This window comes from Festucalex cinctus, chromosome 4 (genome assembly GCF_051991245.1).
Source record: "Festucalex cinctus isolate MCC-2025b chromosome 4, RoL_Fcin_1.0, whole genome shotgun sequence".
Classification (NCBI taxonomy): domain Eukaryota; kingdom Metazoa; phylum Chordata; class Actinopteri; order Syngnathiformes; family Syngnathidae; genus Festucalex; species Festucalex cinctus.
Window position 1 is genome coordinate 24,906,277 of NC_135414.1, and position 17,497 is coordinate 24,923,773.

Here is a 17,497-nt window from a genome sequence, read left to right on the forward strand (position 1 = left end):
GCTTGAGGCACACTTTCAAAACAAAGACATTTGTCATGTTATGGTGGGTGTTTTTCCTTTTCTTTCCATATTGGTTTTAATTATAAACAGTTTTTCAGGGGCATATCGTATTTGAGGGTTAAATGTGTGGTGGATTTTATAGCATTTCCTCAGCGGTTTTATTTGATTCATAAAAGGCCCATGCGGTGTAGTTTTCCTACACCTTTATATCTGTGTGTGTGTTTTTTTTTAAATTTAATAACAATAATAAATTGTGCATGGCAGTTTATTGAATATTAGTGTACGATACCACTAAAAAGTGCAGTAATCGAGTGTATCCATCTATTGGTATAACATTTTACAATGTTCATTTAGCACAAAAGTTCTCATTGGCCTTGCCAACATCCTCACATTCCATGTTTTGTTAACTCTGACACACCCATCTCTTTGAGTGTTACTCTTAATTTATCAAACGCCACTTTTTTTTTTTTTTTTGTTGTCCTAGATGAACCAGTCCGAGCAGTTGACCTGTGACACCACGTCGACGCAAACTACATCATTATCATGTATGGCACAGAACGTAATAAATAAAAGAAATGTAGTCCTAACACTGCCATCTACTGGTCAGGTAACTAGTGATAAAGAGTTTTTATTAACTGGCTTGTTTGATAGAATACTGTTTACGCAATGGTATGAGCGCTGTAAAACTTCTAAACATTTTAAAACCAGATACACACTCACACATTAATTCCGCATTTTGTGTAACAACAAAGGGAACATGCAGCTTTTCATTTTGCAATCTTGTCATGTAGAGGAAGTAAAGGGGCCTGAGTCTGACAGTCTGCTCTGAGATTCAAGAAGTCGTAGCTTACAAAAACATTTTATATTTCTGGGGTACACCCTCCACTGGCCACCACTTGCAGGGCATTATATAGCCAAACAATCGTTCACACTTCCCTTCACGCTTAGGACAGATTAGTGTATTCGATTAACATGATATACATGTTTTTAGTATGTTGGAAGATGGGAGAACATGCACATCCCACAGAGATGACCAAAGTCCATATTTTACCCCCAAATGTGAGAAATGTGAAGTTGATGTGTTAGCCACTTGTGCTGACTCCTCCTTTAACTCATTCACTGCCAGTCATTATAGAAAATTTTTACATTTCCAATACGCACGTGATATTCCATTCAATAATTATATATAAACCGAATCTACCAAATAACAGAATAGACTCCCTACTTTTTGTCCCGTCCCGTTCTTTTATAATTGACAGCAGAAAAATGTAGGTTTGCCAAAAAACAGCCATTTCTCCCATGGACTCTGAAACTGTGTTTATTTCCTATAAAATGGGGCAATGATGTCATCTACCGGTGGTTGGGCATCAGTAAAGTTGTTTCCAAGTTTGATATTTACAGTGGAGCATGCTCAGATTCGCCCCCATTTAGCACCGCTCTAAAAAATACAATTGACAAGTATACTTGTCAAAGGCAGTGAATGCAACTGTATCCGTTTGGCACACTAAATTTAGAATGTTTTTAAATTTTAGATATTGGTTTGGAAATTAACTTCAACTCATTAACTCATCAACTCATTTTAGTTTTTTTTTAATTTACAAGACTGTCTCAGAAAATGTGAATATTGTGATAAAGTTTTTTATTTTCTATAATGCAATTAAAAAAACAAAAATGTATATACTATACTAAAATAACGCTGATTAATTTTTTTGAGTCAAAGGATGATTCATTTTATTTGTAAATATTTATTATTGTGATTGTGGTGAGAAACACAATATTTGAAGGTTGATGTATTTTATTGAATTTCCATGCTAATAAATGTACATGTAAATAGTTACATTTCAGATACAATAAACTAAAAACAAGGATAGATACTGTATATACATGCAGATACATATACCTTTTTTTTTTTTTGGCTCACATTGCTAGGAATGGTTGTTTTCACAAATGTCACTTGGCTCCTTAGGCTCAGAGTTACACTGAGAGCTGCTGGTCTGATTGTTTTGTCTCTTGGACACAAAGGAGAACTCCCTATTGCCCTCACCTGGAGAAGTGCTGGATATGTGCCGGAAGAGCTTCCCGATACCCGTGTCTCGCAAAGAGCTGCGAAAGGAACGGGCGGCAAACATGTAGAGAACAGGGTTGATGGAGCTGCTGATGAAGACCATAGCGCCGCTGATGTAGGCCATATTGTTGCGCACGTCCTCCAAATGAGCTTCGACATGCGGGAACGACGTCTGCGTGGCCAGGATGGCCAGCGAGAGAACGTTTCCGATGTGGTAAGGCGTCCAGCAAATGGCGAACACCACCACCACACTGGCGATCAGCACCGTCGACTTGCGCTTGGACTTGAAGGTCATTTGAGTAATGCGGCTGCACAGGCAGCCATAGCACAACACCAGGATGGAGAATGGCAGTACGTAGCCCACGAGAGTCTCCAGCAGCACACACACCAGTTCCTGAGTGTCGGAAGTGTACTTGTTGTACAAACAGTGCTCCTCTCCCGACTCCTTATCAAGAAATCGTGTGAGGAGGGCAGGCACACTGAACAAGAAGGCCGCAGTCCACAGAAACAGCAACACTTTGCTGAAGGCCTTTTGCCTCTTCCATTCAGCCGAGGCGAAGGGATAGCGCACGGCCAAAAAACGCTCCACGCTCATGAGGGTGATGAGGAAAACGCTTCCGTACATACAGGCGTTGATCAAGAAGCCCATGACTTTACAGGAGACCTCTCCGAACACCCACGAGTGGACCAACGAGTAGATCCACAAGGGCAGGGTGATGAGCACCAGTAAATCGGCGGCCGCCAGGTGCAGGATCAGCATCACCGTGTGCGAGCGGTGCTTGACGTGGCGAAGGATGGTCCAGATCACCAGCAGGTTGCCGGGGGTCCCGACCAGAAAAGACAGGCCTAGGATCACGCAGACCGCCACCATTCCGCTGCCAAATTCCTCGCTGGCCATCTCATCCGGAGGAGAGAGCTCGCTTGAATGTGAGGTGCTGACAGTGGTGTCTGCATGAAAAACAAAAACAAAGTGCAGCAACAGCAAGGCCTCACTTCCTCTTTTTTTGCATGAAAAAGTAGGCAATTTCCTGTGACGGGTGACTCATTCTTTCACCATAAGATCAACATTTGGTGTGGAATATGCATTCATGCTTGTCAACTCAACAGGTCTTTAACTGATCGGAAAATGCATGTGAAAGATTGTATGGATTTTACAACATGTAATCCGTAACTACAAATTAGAAGAAAAGAAAATTCTGTAGAATTTTTTATTTTTCAATGTTTATTTTAAAACCCCATTAATTTCCATATTATGCAAAAAAAAAAAATGTTTTATATCAACGTACATTTTTAAACTATAATTGTAGGTCTAGTAATCGCTAATTATGTTACACAGGTCGCACCCCGCCTTAGAGGAGGCGAACATGTTTCACCACAATTTTTCTGCTAAGGATATCAGAAGGAAAATAACTTTGTTGATGTAGTAATTGGTGGTAGGCTTGCAAAGTGTGGACTCTCTGCGGCACCGTAGTGTGCGTGCTTCAAAATGCACACGCTTCAAACGTTGCATTCTATTAATTTGGCCTTTTAGTCTGCTGTAAGCATCTGTGTGTGACTTTTGGCCTATGGTAGGTCCTTCAAGTTTTCTCGTTTTGTATTTTTGTTTGACTGTTTGACCTGTTCAATAAACAGTGAATAGTGTATCAGTGCCTGGGGCACCAACTTCTACATACTGTCTCTTTATGGAAAAATGCTATTTTAAGATATATTTCTTTAAAATTATCTGTCATTTTTTAAATTTTTGATTATGTACTGGTGGTATTGGTATTTGGTATCGGTTACTACTCAAATGTTGAGTACTCGTACTGGTATCGGTCTGAAAAAAAAAGTGGTATTGAACATCCCTGTGGTATTGAGCATCCCTGCTTGCGATCACTAATATTGCTAATAAAATGACACATTATTATGCATACAATGGTTCGATATGTATAAGAGCTGCATTTCACTGCATTTCTATGGGTAATTATGACCTGTTGTATGTGTTGAATCCACTTATACTGAATTTTTTTCAAATTTAGTATAAACAAACTTTTTTTTTTTAATATTAAAATGATTCACTCGTTATTGAGATTTCTTCCCTCAATCATCTTTATAAATAGCTCTGCTGTACACGGCTACAAGGAAATAGAAAAAGTAAAAGTAAAATTAGTATGTTAATAAGGGAACCAATACAAGTCAAACAGCTCATATACGAATTCTAAGCCTTCGTAAATTGTATTAATATTTCACAGACACGAAAATGTACTCATTCCATAGATATGTTTAGTGGCCGACAGCATAGGGGACGTCGATCTCTTATGATGACGTAGTGACAAGGCGCACGCACGAGACAGGAGCCTCCCCCCCAGCTTGGCTGCAGCTCGGTGAAACAAACATGACGATGTTGACAATTACGTTGTTTTTAATGCAGTACTCCTAAGCAGCGTACGATACAACGCGGAGGTTGGATATTGTATGTGAGATTCCGGGGAACTGTAAGTGAAAGTTTTGTACGTGTTCTATGCCTCATTTTGAAGCGTAGAAGGATTAGCAAAGTAGCTAATGTTAGCTAACTTTGAAGCTAGTGTTAGCATGACGTTAGCCATGCGAATAGCTCGAATTCAATATCGTTTAGCTTGGAGTTTGGAAACTCACTTGTTTTGTTTTAAGGAAATGTAAATAAATGAGCTAAATATATTTTAAGGCGGAGGGAATTTGAGGGATTGATGCACAAATGTCAGGCTGTCGTCGTGCTAACAGGTAAACGTCTCACCTGTTTAACGTCATTCTCAACATTCTTTGCACAATACGTAGGTCATCAGAATGAGCCTTTCGTCAATTTAGCTACTCATTGCCGTGAATTTAGCATAACTCCTGCATGTGACTACCCTTAGTTAACGAACTTCTTGTTCTCTTTAAAGGTCTCGAACGGGGACAAACCACATTTTTAACGAGTGGAGAGAACGCTTGGAGCAGAAATGCCTCTGCTCTTTCTGGAGAGGTTCCCTTGGCCCAGTCTGCAGACCTACACGGCGTTGACGGTGGTTCTGCTGGCGGGCAGCATCTTCAGCGCCTACACCACTGTGACCGATCCCGGCTTTGGGTCTTTGGAAGCGGATGAGTCCCCAACGCCCACGGATGTGGATCTTGAAGACTTGAATAATGATATTAGTAACACAGAGTTGGCGACCACTGTCTTGTGGTATCTGGTGACAGACAGCCTCTTTGTATGGGTGAGTTTTTTTTTGTGTGTGTAAAAACGATGGTATGATCCGGAGACATCAAATTGTTTTCATTGTGGGTCACGTTGTACTTATGATTGCTGGTACTGAAATGATACCACGGTAAAACACCAAGACATCAGTAAAAGCAGTGTAATAATAGCTGTCAAAACAACTTTGGTACTTTTAATTTGTATATAGGGCTGCCACTTATTTTATTAATAGACAAATCTGTTGATGGTTGTGGTAAATCAGATAAATGTTTTAATTTCCACCCATTTTTTTAAAACAGGACATTATTTCACAGTAACAGTGCAAATGACATACATTATGGTTTTGTTTCTGATTTGGTTTATAACACGGGCTAAAATGTTGATAACTGGTTTCCAGAGTAAACACAATTGTTTGATTCAACACAAAGATCACCATCAGTCTGCTATCATGGCTAGACTTGTGGTTAGAGCCAGTTCCACTTTTTGTCTCTTACCAAATACTTTGTGCTGTGTGGGAACCTTTATCATTACCCCATCATATTATGAAATGTCTCCTGTATTTGGTTATTGTTTTTATGCCATTTTGTAGCCGAAAACAATGTAAAATTTGTCAAGCTTTATACAATGTTGCGGAGGGCCTGATATGGCCCACAAGCCTTTAATAGAACGCCTGTGATATACCCGTTAAGAGTAGCTTTCAAAGATAATGTGCCTGCTTTTCCTCTTCTCTTTGTAGGTGCTCGTGAACACATTCTGTTGCTCGTTAATGTTAATAGCAAAAATGATCCAATATGTGGTGTTTGGCCCTCTCAGGGTCAGTGAGAAACAGGTGAGTTGAACATTTGAATGCCATGAGCAAACGTGAGCGTTGTTTCTAATTATCTCTTAACTTGAACTTCCCCCAGCACCTAAAAGACAAGTTCTGGAACTTCATCTTCTACAAGTTTATATTCATTTTTGGCGTGCTGAACGTACAGACAGTGGAGGAGGTGGTCATGTGGTGTCTGTGGTTCTCTGCACTGGTCTTTCTTCACCTCATGGTGCAGCTCTGCAAGGACCGATTTGAATATGTAAGTTTTTATTGAGCACACGCTTTCTTTTTTGCATACTTAGTCGTACCACAGAAACCGGAAGACAAAACCAACTTGTGCTAAAAAATAAACCAAGGGTACTGTAAAAAGTCAAATGAACAAATATGTGGGTCAAAAATATTGACAAACTGATAAATACATGCATTTGAACCTTTTTAACTGTTCAGACAATGTTTAGTGGAACACTTTAATATTATTTACCATCATACAAATACAAGTGGAAATTAACTTGCCTATGAATGCATCAGAATTAATAAGACTCAATTTATACAACCGTTTCATATCAGATATCACTGACGCACTTCACATCTTATTTTAGGATAAATATCACACCCACATAAAATATTAAACTAGTTCAATGTAAAATAATATAAAATAAGATCACAAGTGACATTTTAAGGCATTTCTTTCCCCAAAGTTTCGGAAAGTCCAAATTTTATGAGCTCTTAAGAAAATTTGGTGGTTTCTCTGTTTTCTAGGACATCTCAAACTGAGCGCGACTCCACAAGCAGCATATGATACTTTGTTTTCCACCACATGATACAGGAGTGTGTTACACTGTAGCAAGGGAAAATGTATCAGGGACCTAACAGGCTGTGACATTCTAATGCTATTTATAGTACTGAAAGGGGTCCATCTCAGGCTTTACAGGAACCTCTGTATGTCTTTTTTTTTTTTTTTTTTAGATAGATCTTTGTCTAAAAGATTGTGCTTTTTTTTTTTTTTTTAGTATGAGCTGTTTTTTTTTTAATTTTTTTTTTTTTTTTTTTTTAACAACATTGTGACCTTTTTTAAATATCACCAATCTCCCCACAATATTGTGATATTATCGTATTGTGAGCTTCATATTGTGAGAATATCGTATCGTGACATTTGGATATCGTTACATCCCTAATTATTATTATTTGTTGTTGCAGCTGTCCTTCTCGCCCTCCACTCCCATGAACAGCCACGTGCGAGTCATTTGTCTACTGGTCTCCCTGCTGCTGGACTGCTGTGGTCTGGCAGTGGTCTGTGGTCTGCTGGGGGCATCCCATGGAATGCACACCCTTTCTTTCATGGCCGCAGAGGTAAATATTTTTGATATATATCTATTCCTTTTGCTTGTTTGAAGCAGACTGATATGTTCATCTGTCTACTTTTTGCCTTCAGTGTCTGATGGTGACTGTTCGCACAGGACACGTCATCATGCGGTAAGTCATTTTAAAGCCTCCTTAAGACAGCAATGCGCGTGCGCGCACCAGTTCAGCATGCGATGGTGTTGCCTCTGCAGATTTAGATTGGGGTTAGCGGAGGTTAATCAAAGCAAGACGAGTTGTTTTCCTCTCAGTCTCATAATTTTTGTGCCACAGAGTTACATATACATAAGTAGAAAATTCCTACAGTCAAAAGCAGTCACACAGAGGCACTTTTTCCAAGTATTGAGGCCGACACTTAGTAATGTTCGTCTCTTTGTTCTTTTATAGTTACTCCATCCACCTGTGGGACCTGAACCACCCAGGAACATGGGAGAGTAAAGGAACCTATGTCTATTACACAGACTTCATCATGGAGTTGGCAATGCTCTTTCTAGATCTCATGCATCATATTCATATGCTGGTGAGTGGAAATAAATGAGGCGCGCCCGCTTTGACCTCGTCCTCCTGTAATGTTGTACCTTTTCTTTCATATTTGTCTCGTCAGCTTTTTGGTAACATCTGGCTGTCCATGGCAAGCTTGGTCATCTTTATGCAGCTGCGATATCTCTTCCACGAGGTGCAACGACGCATCCGCAGACATAAGAACTACCTTCGCGTCATCAACAACATGGAGGCCAGGTGAAAATGAATCAATATTGATAAAAGTATCTTTTTTTTTGTTTTGTTTTTTGTTTTTGTTTTTTGCTGCTTATCATTTTTGCACACGCTGATACAGATTTGCAGTTGCCACTGCCGAGGAACTGGCAGCGAATGATGACGATTGTGCCATTTGCTGGGATGCTATGGTGACAGCACGCAAGCTTCCCTGTGGTCATCTCTTCCACAAGTGAGATTTTTTTTTTTTTTTTTTTTTTTTTTTTTTATAAATGTTCCTACAGTTGATCCATACGGAAGCGTGTATTCACTTGACAAAAAAAAATCTCCTGTTTTTCTGACTAATCTTTTTGGGAGCTTTGTTTTTTTATTTAGTATTTTTTTCTGTTTTTCTGAATATTTTTTCCTGCTTTACTGAATATTTTGTTCTGTCATTAAAAAATAAATAAAAAAATATATTCCGAAAAACAAAACAAAAAATATTACTCCGAAAAACAGGGGGGGGGGGGGGGGGGGATTACTCCGAAAAACAGGGGGAAAAACATTATAAAAAAAAAAAACAGGACAAAAATATTCCAAAAAAAAGAAAAAAAAATATTCCAAATAACAGCACCAACTTCAGTTTTTCAGAGTAATGTATTTATTTATTTATTTATTTATTTTTTCTGTCTTCGGATTTAAAAAAAAAAATTCAATAAAACAGAAAAAAAAAAATCAGAAAAACAGAAAAAAATTACTTGAAAAAAACAGAGGCGTCCCCCCAAAAAAAACTGAATGCAATACGCTTCCGTAGATCCAGACCTGACAGTCCTCCAAAAGTGTGTTTTCTGTGACTTAAAATGCATTCTTCCGATGGACAAAAGGCCTGATCTGAGTTTGTGTGTGTGTTCTTTTTTTTTTTCTTTTGTTTTAAATTCCAGCTCTTGCTTGCGCTCTTGGCTGGAGCAGGACACCTCGTGCCCCACTTGCCGCACGTCCCTCAACATCAACGGGGAAGGCGAGCAGGCGGGAGGCCAGCAGCAGGGCGCCCGCATGGAGGACAACGCCGGTCCCGCCGGAGCCGCTGCAGATCCGAGACCGCACATCAATCAGCACAATCACTTCTTCCACTTCGATGGTCTGCCTCCACGTACAAGCATGCAGTTTCACATAGTGTGCTAGCTGGACACTTTAATTGGGCATTCTGTCACAGGCTCACGTATTGCCAGCTGGTTGCCCAGTTTCTCAGTAGAAGTGATGCACACCACCAACATCTTAGGGATTGCTCAGGCTAACAACTCTCAGTTGACAGCCATGGTAAGTTTTTTATTTTTTTTGTGTTAAGGCTATTATTCCATTATGTGAGGATGGGGGTGTGGAATTTAATTTGCTTCCCCAGTCAGAGAACTTCATACTAAGCAGCCCTGTGATTGGGATTCCTTTTGTACCTGTGTGTCACCAGGCCCATCAGATCCAGGAGATGTTCCCTCAGGTGCCCTCCTACCTGGTTATGCAAGACCTTCAGCTAACCCGCTCTGTGGAAGTCACCACTGACAACATCCTGGAGGGACGCATCCAGGTTCCTTTCCCTCCACCCGCACAGGTGTGGCAAATTTGAAGTATGCTCACTTAGCACTCGCATGCCATTTCTGTTATTTCTGCTTTCCCAGAAATACACAACCCAAGGAGTAGGAGTCAATAAGTGTTTGTTTCCATGCTACTCTCTTTTAAACGTAAATTGTGCTTAATGACGACTGACTACTTTCTCTTCTTTCAACCTTTTTTAATTTTTAAACTTTCTACGACAATATCTTCTGTTACTTGCTTATATTATTGACCTTTTTCACCGCAATCGTCAATCTTTTCCTGAAATTTTTTGATTCAGCCCTACTTCATAAAATAAATTGGCCAAATTCAAGAATATATGTAGCCTGCAGGCCATCTTTTGACTTGAAGTCGAGCGTGAAAAGTGCCAATGTGTTTGCAGGCCGTTGAGCGCGGAGCGTTGCAGGTGAGTCCTGCACTCGACGAGCAGGCGGGGCCCAGCGGAGCCGCCGCCGCCGCTGACGAGGGTCCCAGCGAGCCCGAGAACACGGAAGCCCGAGGTGGTCGCTTCTCCAAGTCGGCTGAGGAGAGGCAGACAATGTTAAGGCAGCGGAAAGAGGAGCTGATGCAGCAGGCGCGCAGGTACAGTCGCACCAAGACTAAGCACTGATGGAAGTGGGTTTTCATCCTTTATGCCTTGCCTAGTAAAAAGTGCTTTATGTCATCTTCTTTGGCCTTTGTGGCCATTGTAAGAATAATAATAAGTACATACATTTACTGCAATGAAGAACTGCTTCTGCTTGCAATGAAGACTGCTTTGCTTTGCACTCACATTCACATAATCTAGCCATTTATTTGCTACCATGAAGAACTGCTTCTGCTTGCAATAAAGACTGCTTTGCTTGCAAAGAAGAATTGCTTCTGCTTGCAATGAAGACTGCGTTGCTCTGTTCCCACTCAACATTCACATAGCCTGGATATTCAAAGATAACTTAACTTCAAAAGCTGAAGCACCACAACATCTAACGCAGCAGAATGGATCGAGCCAGTCTGCTGAGGTCGCCTGTTTTCTGTTAAATGATTGCAAACTTGACCACACGTACTCAGCAATCTTCCACTCACATGCACAACACATAGACAAACAAGTACACTAACACTTGCATTTTCATTTTTAGGGTTGAAACACCCATGTAACCTGGGGCGTGGAAAACCAAATAAATAGAGAGCGTGAGGAGAGGAATCTTCAGCGAGTGCAGGAGTGAATTGTATCAGTCAGTTCCTCTCCTCTCTCCTCGCGAGCCCTGAACTGAGTGTCTTCTCTCCTTTTTGTGTCGTGTTTAATAGATGTCAAACAGGTAACCCTGACAGCCATCCATTCACACATTCATTCCATGGTTGCATTACTTGCAGGAGATACCTGATCAAGAGTCCAGAGGAGCGGGATGAAGATGTTCCCGGCTTTGAGGATGTGGAGGAAGAGTCTTTCTTAGTTGCAGAGTCAACAACACTGAGGCGTCGATCCCCGGCGTCAGCCGCCGAGACACGCATGCATCAGGATGCCGAGCCCTGAAAATCCAGCTTCAAACTTCAGCATCCAGCATAAAGGCATGACCTGATGACAGTGTTTTTAACTCCTCCCCCTCATGATGTACAGTACAGTCCCCGGCCGCCGTCACGTATTCCTAAGGCCGGACTATCGAGACAGGCCTCGGCATCACCAATTGCAGCTAAACTACTGGGAGCGTTGTGTATGCCAATGCTCTTTGTGTACGTGCCACACGTTGTAAGCAGCAGCTTGAGCAGGCAGGAAGCTACAATGTAGTTGCCGGCTGAGAAAGTATAAGAGCATGCGTTGCATTCAGTGAATCCAAGTCTTTGAAGAGCGGTTTGGTTTCTTGTTTTTTCCTTTTAGGATTCTTGTTTTCTTTTGGGAGAAAAAACAAACGTGATATTGGTGTGTAATTTTATGGCTTTCAACTGTGAACTGCAGTCAGCGTAATCAAAACATCTTTTGTTCGCGTCTTACTCTTGTGTAAGAGAATGTCACTTTAGTATTTTTCAGTCAGGACATGAATGTTTTTAATGCTGCACACGTCTTGACGTGACAGCAGTGTATCATTTACAGCCGTTATTGAACCAGCAAGGGGAGTATATAGTGTGTACATTATTTTGGTTTCTAATATTCTTCTCTTGTAAGCTACAAACGGGAAGTGTTATGTTTTGTATAGGCGCATTGGGTTTCCTTCCTTAAACTACTCTCTGTTGATAATTTATTTTCCAACGAGTATTGGCTTCCCATGTCTGTTATGGTGTTGTTGTTTTTTGAATATGAAAAAGTTATATGGAAGCCTTTTACCTTTGTCTATAGAAAAAGGGGAGGGAGAATCCTACCAGCAAGCAACGTAATCATTAATCACTAGCATTTGTTAATGTGGAGGTATAGTGCAACAAGGTGGATGCACAAGTTTTACCATGCCTGTCCTAAATGCTGACATGGATACTATTTCCTCACTATTTGGAGGGGGATGTTTGGGGTGTGATTTTGGATAGGTGAAAATAGGAAGCATTTCGTTTTTATTTTCACTCATTTGAAACTTAATTTCTAACAATTTTCGGAGTTTATAGAGGAGAGACAGTTTTTGGACTGAACGTTACCGGTGTAAATGTGCCTACAAATCAGGATGTTTCTCTCATGGGTCATTTGTGTAAATGATAATCTAGTTTTTTTGTTGTTTTTTTGTAATGTAAAATATACAGAATACATACTCAATAAAAAGAATGGCTGCAGCTTTTTAGCAAAAATAATGGGAATGGTTGTCATTCTGAAGAGTACACCATACAGTATGTACAATTTAATGTACTTTAACATGAGAAGCTCACCAAGTATGCAACGCTGCATGTATTTCTTGTTTGAACATTATGCTATATAACTATATTATCTTACTGACAGCTTTCCTTATTTAGCTACTACACTTTTAATCACGCAACAGCATGAAAAAAGCACATTGTTAAATGAATATAATTTACAATTACGTCACTTATCAATTACGATATTTTGTCAAGTCACATCACGTAGCCCAGGGGTCTCCAAGTTCGGTCCTCGAGAGCCCCTATCCAGCCTGTTTTCCACGTTTCTCTCCACTAACACCCCTGATTCATGATCGGGGTCCTTATCAGGCTTCTGCAAAGCTTGCTGTTGAGCTGATCATTACATTCAGCTGTGCTGAAGGACGGCAACAGGGAAAACAGGCTGGATAGGGGCTCTCGAGGACCGAACTTTTGAGACCCCTGACGTAGCCTATATGCGTGGATATATATATATATATATATATATATATATATATATATATATAGAAAATGGATGGATGGATGGATATATATACATATATATATATATGTATATATATATATGTATATATATACTTTACAATTGTAAATTTCCCAGAGGGAGCCATCTCAAAGGGACGAAGACTCCAACATGGGAACAGTGTTTATTTATATTCATGAAAGACTTGTTTGTTTTTATATCATACAAATATTTACTCCAGCTATTCTTTTAGTGCCTTCCGACTTTTAGGTAGGCTACTTTTTTTTCCCCCTTCTTCTTCCAGGTAACATCTTGTTTTTAGGTAGGCTACTATGAGGCTTCAGTGTTACACTGTGACTTCGGAGTCATTCAGCTTACTAAAGTACTGAAAGGTTTCGTTGTAATGACTGGTGTGTTCCTATCGAAAGCACAAGCACACCTTTTTTTCATAAAGAAACCCAAAGTTGTTGAACGCCTTGAGTAACGTCATCGGGGCGCGCCCATTACAACCGGGAACTTTGCCACGTCACAGTGTGTCAGACGCGAAACACCCACCGCGGTGGTGTGGCCGAGGCCATTCAAAAATATGTTTCATTTCGGAAGCGAATTGAGTTGCTTGATTTGCTGGAGAACTTGTAGAAGTCTTTAACCGCGAAGCTACCTTAATTCAGCTCCGAATTTCCACTCTGTCGTCTGTTCTTGCTTGCTGTTTACCGGTAAGTACTTTAGCTAGCCGGCTAGCTGGAGCATATAAAATTGTCTAAAATTAAATAAGTATGGTCAACTGGAGTGACAGTTTTGCTTTTTGTAACTACTATTCAGCGTCAAACTAGAATTCCTTCCATGGTTTCTTATTAAACATTTGCTACCAACGTCATCAACACGTCACATTTGAAAATATATATTTTTTTGATTGAACAAACACGGGTATATAGGAAAGGGAAACAAAATGGACTTTGAACACATTTGACGTTTAAGCAACTAATAAAAATAAAGCCCATCCTTCCTGAGGATTTTATTGTTCATGGTTTATCGAATGTGTTTGACAGGTGTAGATTACGTACAGTAGCACCTAATATCAGTTTATTTTTTTTTCTTTTATAGTAGATTTGATTTATAGTAGGGCTGTTTGCATTTTATCATATTGTTCTTGTTGGCGTGTGACTAATGTCTACTTGTAGTTGCAGTATGTGGAACAGTAATGTAACTAATGAACGACAGCAGTATTAAGTGTATGTTGCTATGACAACTTCATTTCAATGGGTGAAGGTTTCCTGGTGTTGGTTGAGTTGAATGAGCCTTTTGTGGGATGGGCTCATATCACAATTAGTACAGTATCCTGTTCTGGGACCTGGCACGGATCCTGTGAAGACAAATAGGATTTTATGACTCATGATAGTTTATTGTCGAGCACACTAGCTTGTTAAGCAGTGTACTGTCAATTTTCCAAGAGGGATAATGGAAGTAGGAATAATTGTTCCAGGGACATAATACTCCCTCATCTAACGCTAACACGCATTTTTACAAGTCCAAGTAAGAGCACAAACAAACGTGCAATATCATCTCCCCTAATTTTTTTTATTTCTCCTTTATTTTATTGTGAGAGCGAGGACTGAATGAATTCCTTCCATTGATCATTATTGGGAATTTGAGGTTACTCTGCAATGGATGAAGTAACGGCTATTAGAAAACTACAGTTGTTTACATTCAACCATTAGCTGCTACAAAAAGGCTTGTAAAAGTGCTTGAATTTGACCTCGGTAAAGGTGTATGAACCCTAAACAGGCGGAGAATTTGTGTTTGACAGGTCAAGGTTCTGCATAAAGTAAAACAAACATACTGTTGCCTTGTTGAAAGCCACAGTGTTGTTTTTTCCTGTAAATTCTCTGTCAAACACAATCGAATGGGTGTGAATTCCCCACGTGAGCTCATTTATATTCTTCTGGGTTTCCCAGGCCGAGGTTGTGGAATGCTGCTGGATGAGACTCCCCTGTTCGATCCTTCACTGCTACAGGAGTTAGAGTGGAGCGACAACAGTGTCTCCTTCTCACCCCTCATCTCCCCCTCGAACCCGGGCGAAGGCCTGGTGCTCCGTCCCCTCTGCACTGCCGACTTCAACAGGGGTGAGTGGCACATTTACAACTTCTCCAAAAATGTTGCATAAACTTGATGTTTGTTCAACACAATCTAACCTCAGTTTTGCACCATATTGTGGCATCTAGGCTCCAAGGAACTACATAGAAGTGAGGGAAAACGCTTTATTTAATCACACCATAGCCCTGTAGTACATTAATGCAATCTTGTGGTTTTTGGGAGTGCTGTCAATAGACCATACATACATATACTGTTAAGATTTTTTTTCTTGCACAAGATGGCAGCTGCATTTGCATTTTTAGGGTTGGAACACCTATGTTACTAGGGGCGTGGAAAACCAAATAATTAGAGAGGGTGAGGAGAGGAATCTTCAGAGAGTGCAGGAGTGAATTGTATCAGTCAGTTCCTCTCCTCTCCTCTCTCCTCGCGAGCCCTGAACTGAGTGTCTTTCTCTCCTTTTTGTGTCGTGTTTAATAAATGTCAAACGGGTAAACTTGACAACCAACCTGTTTCCATTTTTTGCCTTTCAGGGTTCTTCAAGGTTCTATCTCAATTAACCGAGACAGGTGATGTCACTGCAGACCAGTTTATAAGTAAGTCAAAGTTACTTGACATAATTAAAATGATCTTAATTATATCTTAGGAAGGGTAACAGTGTTATTGAAAAAAGTATTTAAATTCCTCCTACCTCATAGTAAGCTCAATTTAAAAACAAAACAAAAAAACAGTAAGGCAGTTTTTCTTTTATTTTTCAGAAAAATTTGAGCACATGAAGAAAACAGGGGACTACTATGTGGTGGTGGTGGAGGACACCAATCTTGGACAAATTGTTGCCACGGCCACCTTAATCACGGAGCACAAATTTATTCATTCTTGTGCAAAGGTGAGTTTGTGTATTCCTTCATACTAATGCCTATGAGGAGGTGACTGACGTGCTAGTGCTGCATACTAGTGAACTGTTGCGCTTGTGTCAGAACTATCTGTGCGGGGTTTGTTTGCAGAGAGGCCGAGTGGAGGAGGTGGTCGTTAGTGACTTGTGCAGAGGCAAACAGCTGGGAAAACTGTGAGTACAACTCAGACGCTTTTGTTATCTCCGCCCAAAAGTCTGTTACCTTTTTAAACAAAATTGTGTGTATGTAGAGTGAAAATTATTCCACTTTTTGTTGGCTGACTGACTACATATTGTATTTCTTCAAACAGTTGCCGTTGTCTGTCAAATATATCAAGTGACACATGCCGTTTTAAGTCTCCTTCAGTTTGGACTCTTAAAAGTGCTTGTTTATGGGGCGAGGACTTTGTTTGGCTTCCTCTTTTAATTCCAGCTTGTCCATCTTTTTGTCTCCCATAGGTTAATGTCCACACTAACGCTTCTCAGCAAAAAACTCAACTGCTATAAAATCACACTGGAATGTGCACCCAAAAATGTGGCTTTCTACCAAAAGTTTGGTTACGGCGCTTCCGAAGAGACTTACATGCAGTGTCGCTTTTCCCACTGAGGAACTCTTGGACCTGGAACGTAACTTTTCACGTCAATCTCTGACGTCAGCCGAAGAGAACATTGTGGTTTGGAGTGCGTCATTTAGAAACTTTGGGCCGTCCTAACCTCAGAGCTGAAGTAAACACAAACACATGTCGAAGAACCCCCCCCCCCCCCCTTTTTATTTTTATTTTATTTAAATTTTGGTAACCATGGCTACCTCACAGCAGCAGAGCTCTGAAGAAGGGATCATCAGTTACTGCAAATGTCTTATTTTGTGACAGTGGTGACAGAAAATTGTAATGAAGTAAGCCAGCCACGAAGTGAAAGCTTATGTTCTTCGAGCATCCAATAACTCACCAATAAATTGCAACCAAAGAAAAAAATCATAGAAAACTAATCAGTGATGAAAAATGTCTTGCAATCTGGTGATGGTAAATCCTACAGGATTTAAAATCGGTATAAGTAAGCCAACAATAAGTTTGTATTATGTGTCCGAAATTCATTAACATTTTATATTTGGAATGCATCACATTTTGTGGATTTTGGTGTGGATACACAAATGAGATCTGCAAATTCTTATTTAAGTGACTTTTCTTAGTTGGGCAGTGGGAATGTATTTAATGCAATTTATTGCCAAATATGTACAAAAGTAAATAAATCTGCAGTAAAATACAAAATAATCCTATCTGATTTCTTGTGGGGTTTTTTTGGCTTTGGGACTGATTGAAATCAGAGGGTAGCAACATCTGCTTCATAGATCAAGTTCAGGGTTCAAATTTGTGCTTCGTCTGTTCTTCATTTTTGGTGCATCCATCTGTCATCCGAAGTTAGGTCGGATAGGCTCCAATTAGCCCAGCTGTGACTCAAATGAGCTTAAGGTGAAGGCTGTAGAAAATTGATATCGTAGACTACTACAATCTTACATTTACCGTTTCAATGTTCCAGATACT

General features: G+C 40.2%; 3 protein-coding genes across 3 annotated transcripts; 2 read left to right on the forward strand and 1 right to left on the reverse strand.

Annotated features, from left to right (window-relative positions):
- Positions 1 to 1,725: 1,725 nt before the first annotated feature.
- LOC144017887 (leukotriene B4 receptor 1) lies at positions 1,726 to 4,386 on the reverse strand. Its single transcript, XM_077519857.1, has one exon. The coding sequence runs from the start codon at positions 2,961 to 2,963 to the stop codon at positions 1,926 to 1,928; it is 1,038 nt and encodes a 345-aa protein (XP_077375983.1). The 5' UTR covers positions 2,964 to 4,386; the 3' UTR covers positions 1,726 to 1,925.
- Positions 4,372 to 12,593, forward strand: LOC144017886 (E3 ubiquitin-protein ligase AMFR-like). The gene is made up of 14 exons (XM_077519856.1): positions 4,372 to 4,539; positions 4,966 to 5,277; positions 5,995 to 6,087; positions 6,164 to 6,328; positions 7,267 to 7,419; positions 7,502 to 7,542; positions 7,816 to 7,948; positions 8,033 to 8,166; positions 8,264 to 8,374; positions 9,063 to 9,259; positions 9,335 to 9,438; positions 9,584 to 9,724; positions 10,109 to 10,308; positions 11,077 to 12,593. Exons 2-14 carry the CDS (start codon positions 5,023 to 5,025, stop codon positions 11,234 to 11,236), a joined length of 1,887 nt encoding a protein of 628 aa, XP_077375982.1. The 5' UTR covers positions 4,372 to 4,539; positions 4,966 to 5,022; the 3' UTR covers positions 11,237 to 12,593.
- An 884-nt stretch (positions 12,594 to 13,477) lies between these two features.
- On the forward strand, positions 13,478 to 17,232 carry gnpnat1 (glucosamine-phosphate N-acetyltransferase 1). Its single transcript, XM_077518249.1, has 6 exons — positions 13,478 to 13,689; positions 14,929 to 15,096; positions 15,598 to 15,660; positions 15,823 to 15,950; positions 16,069 to 16,130; positions 16,416 to 17,232. Exons 2-6 carry the CDS (start codon positions 14,943 to 14,945, stop codon positions 16,561 to 16,563), a joined length of 555 nt encoding a protein of 184 aa, XP_077374375.1. The 5' UTR covers positions 13,478 to 13,689; positions 14,929 to 14,942; the 3' UTR covers positions 16,564 to 17,232.
- Positions 17,233 to 17,497: the final 265 nt, after the last annotated feature.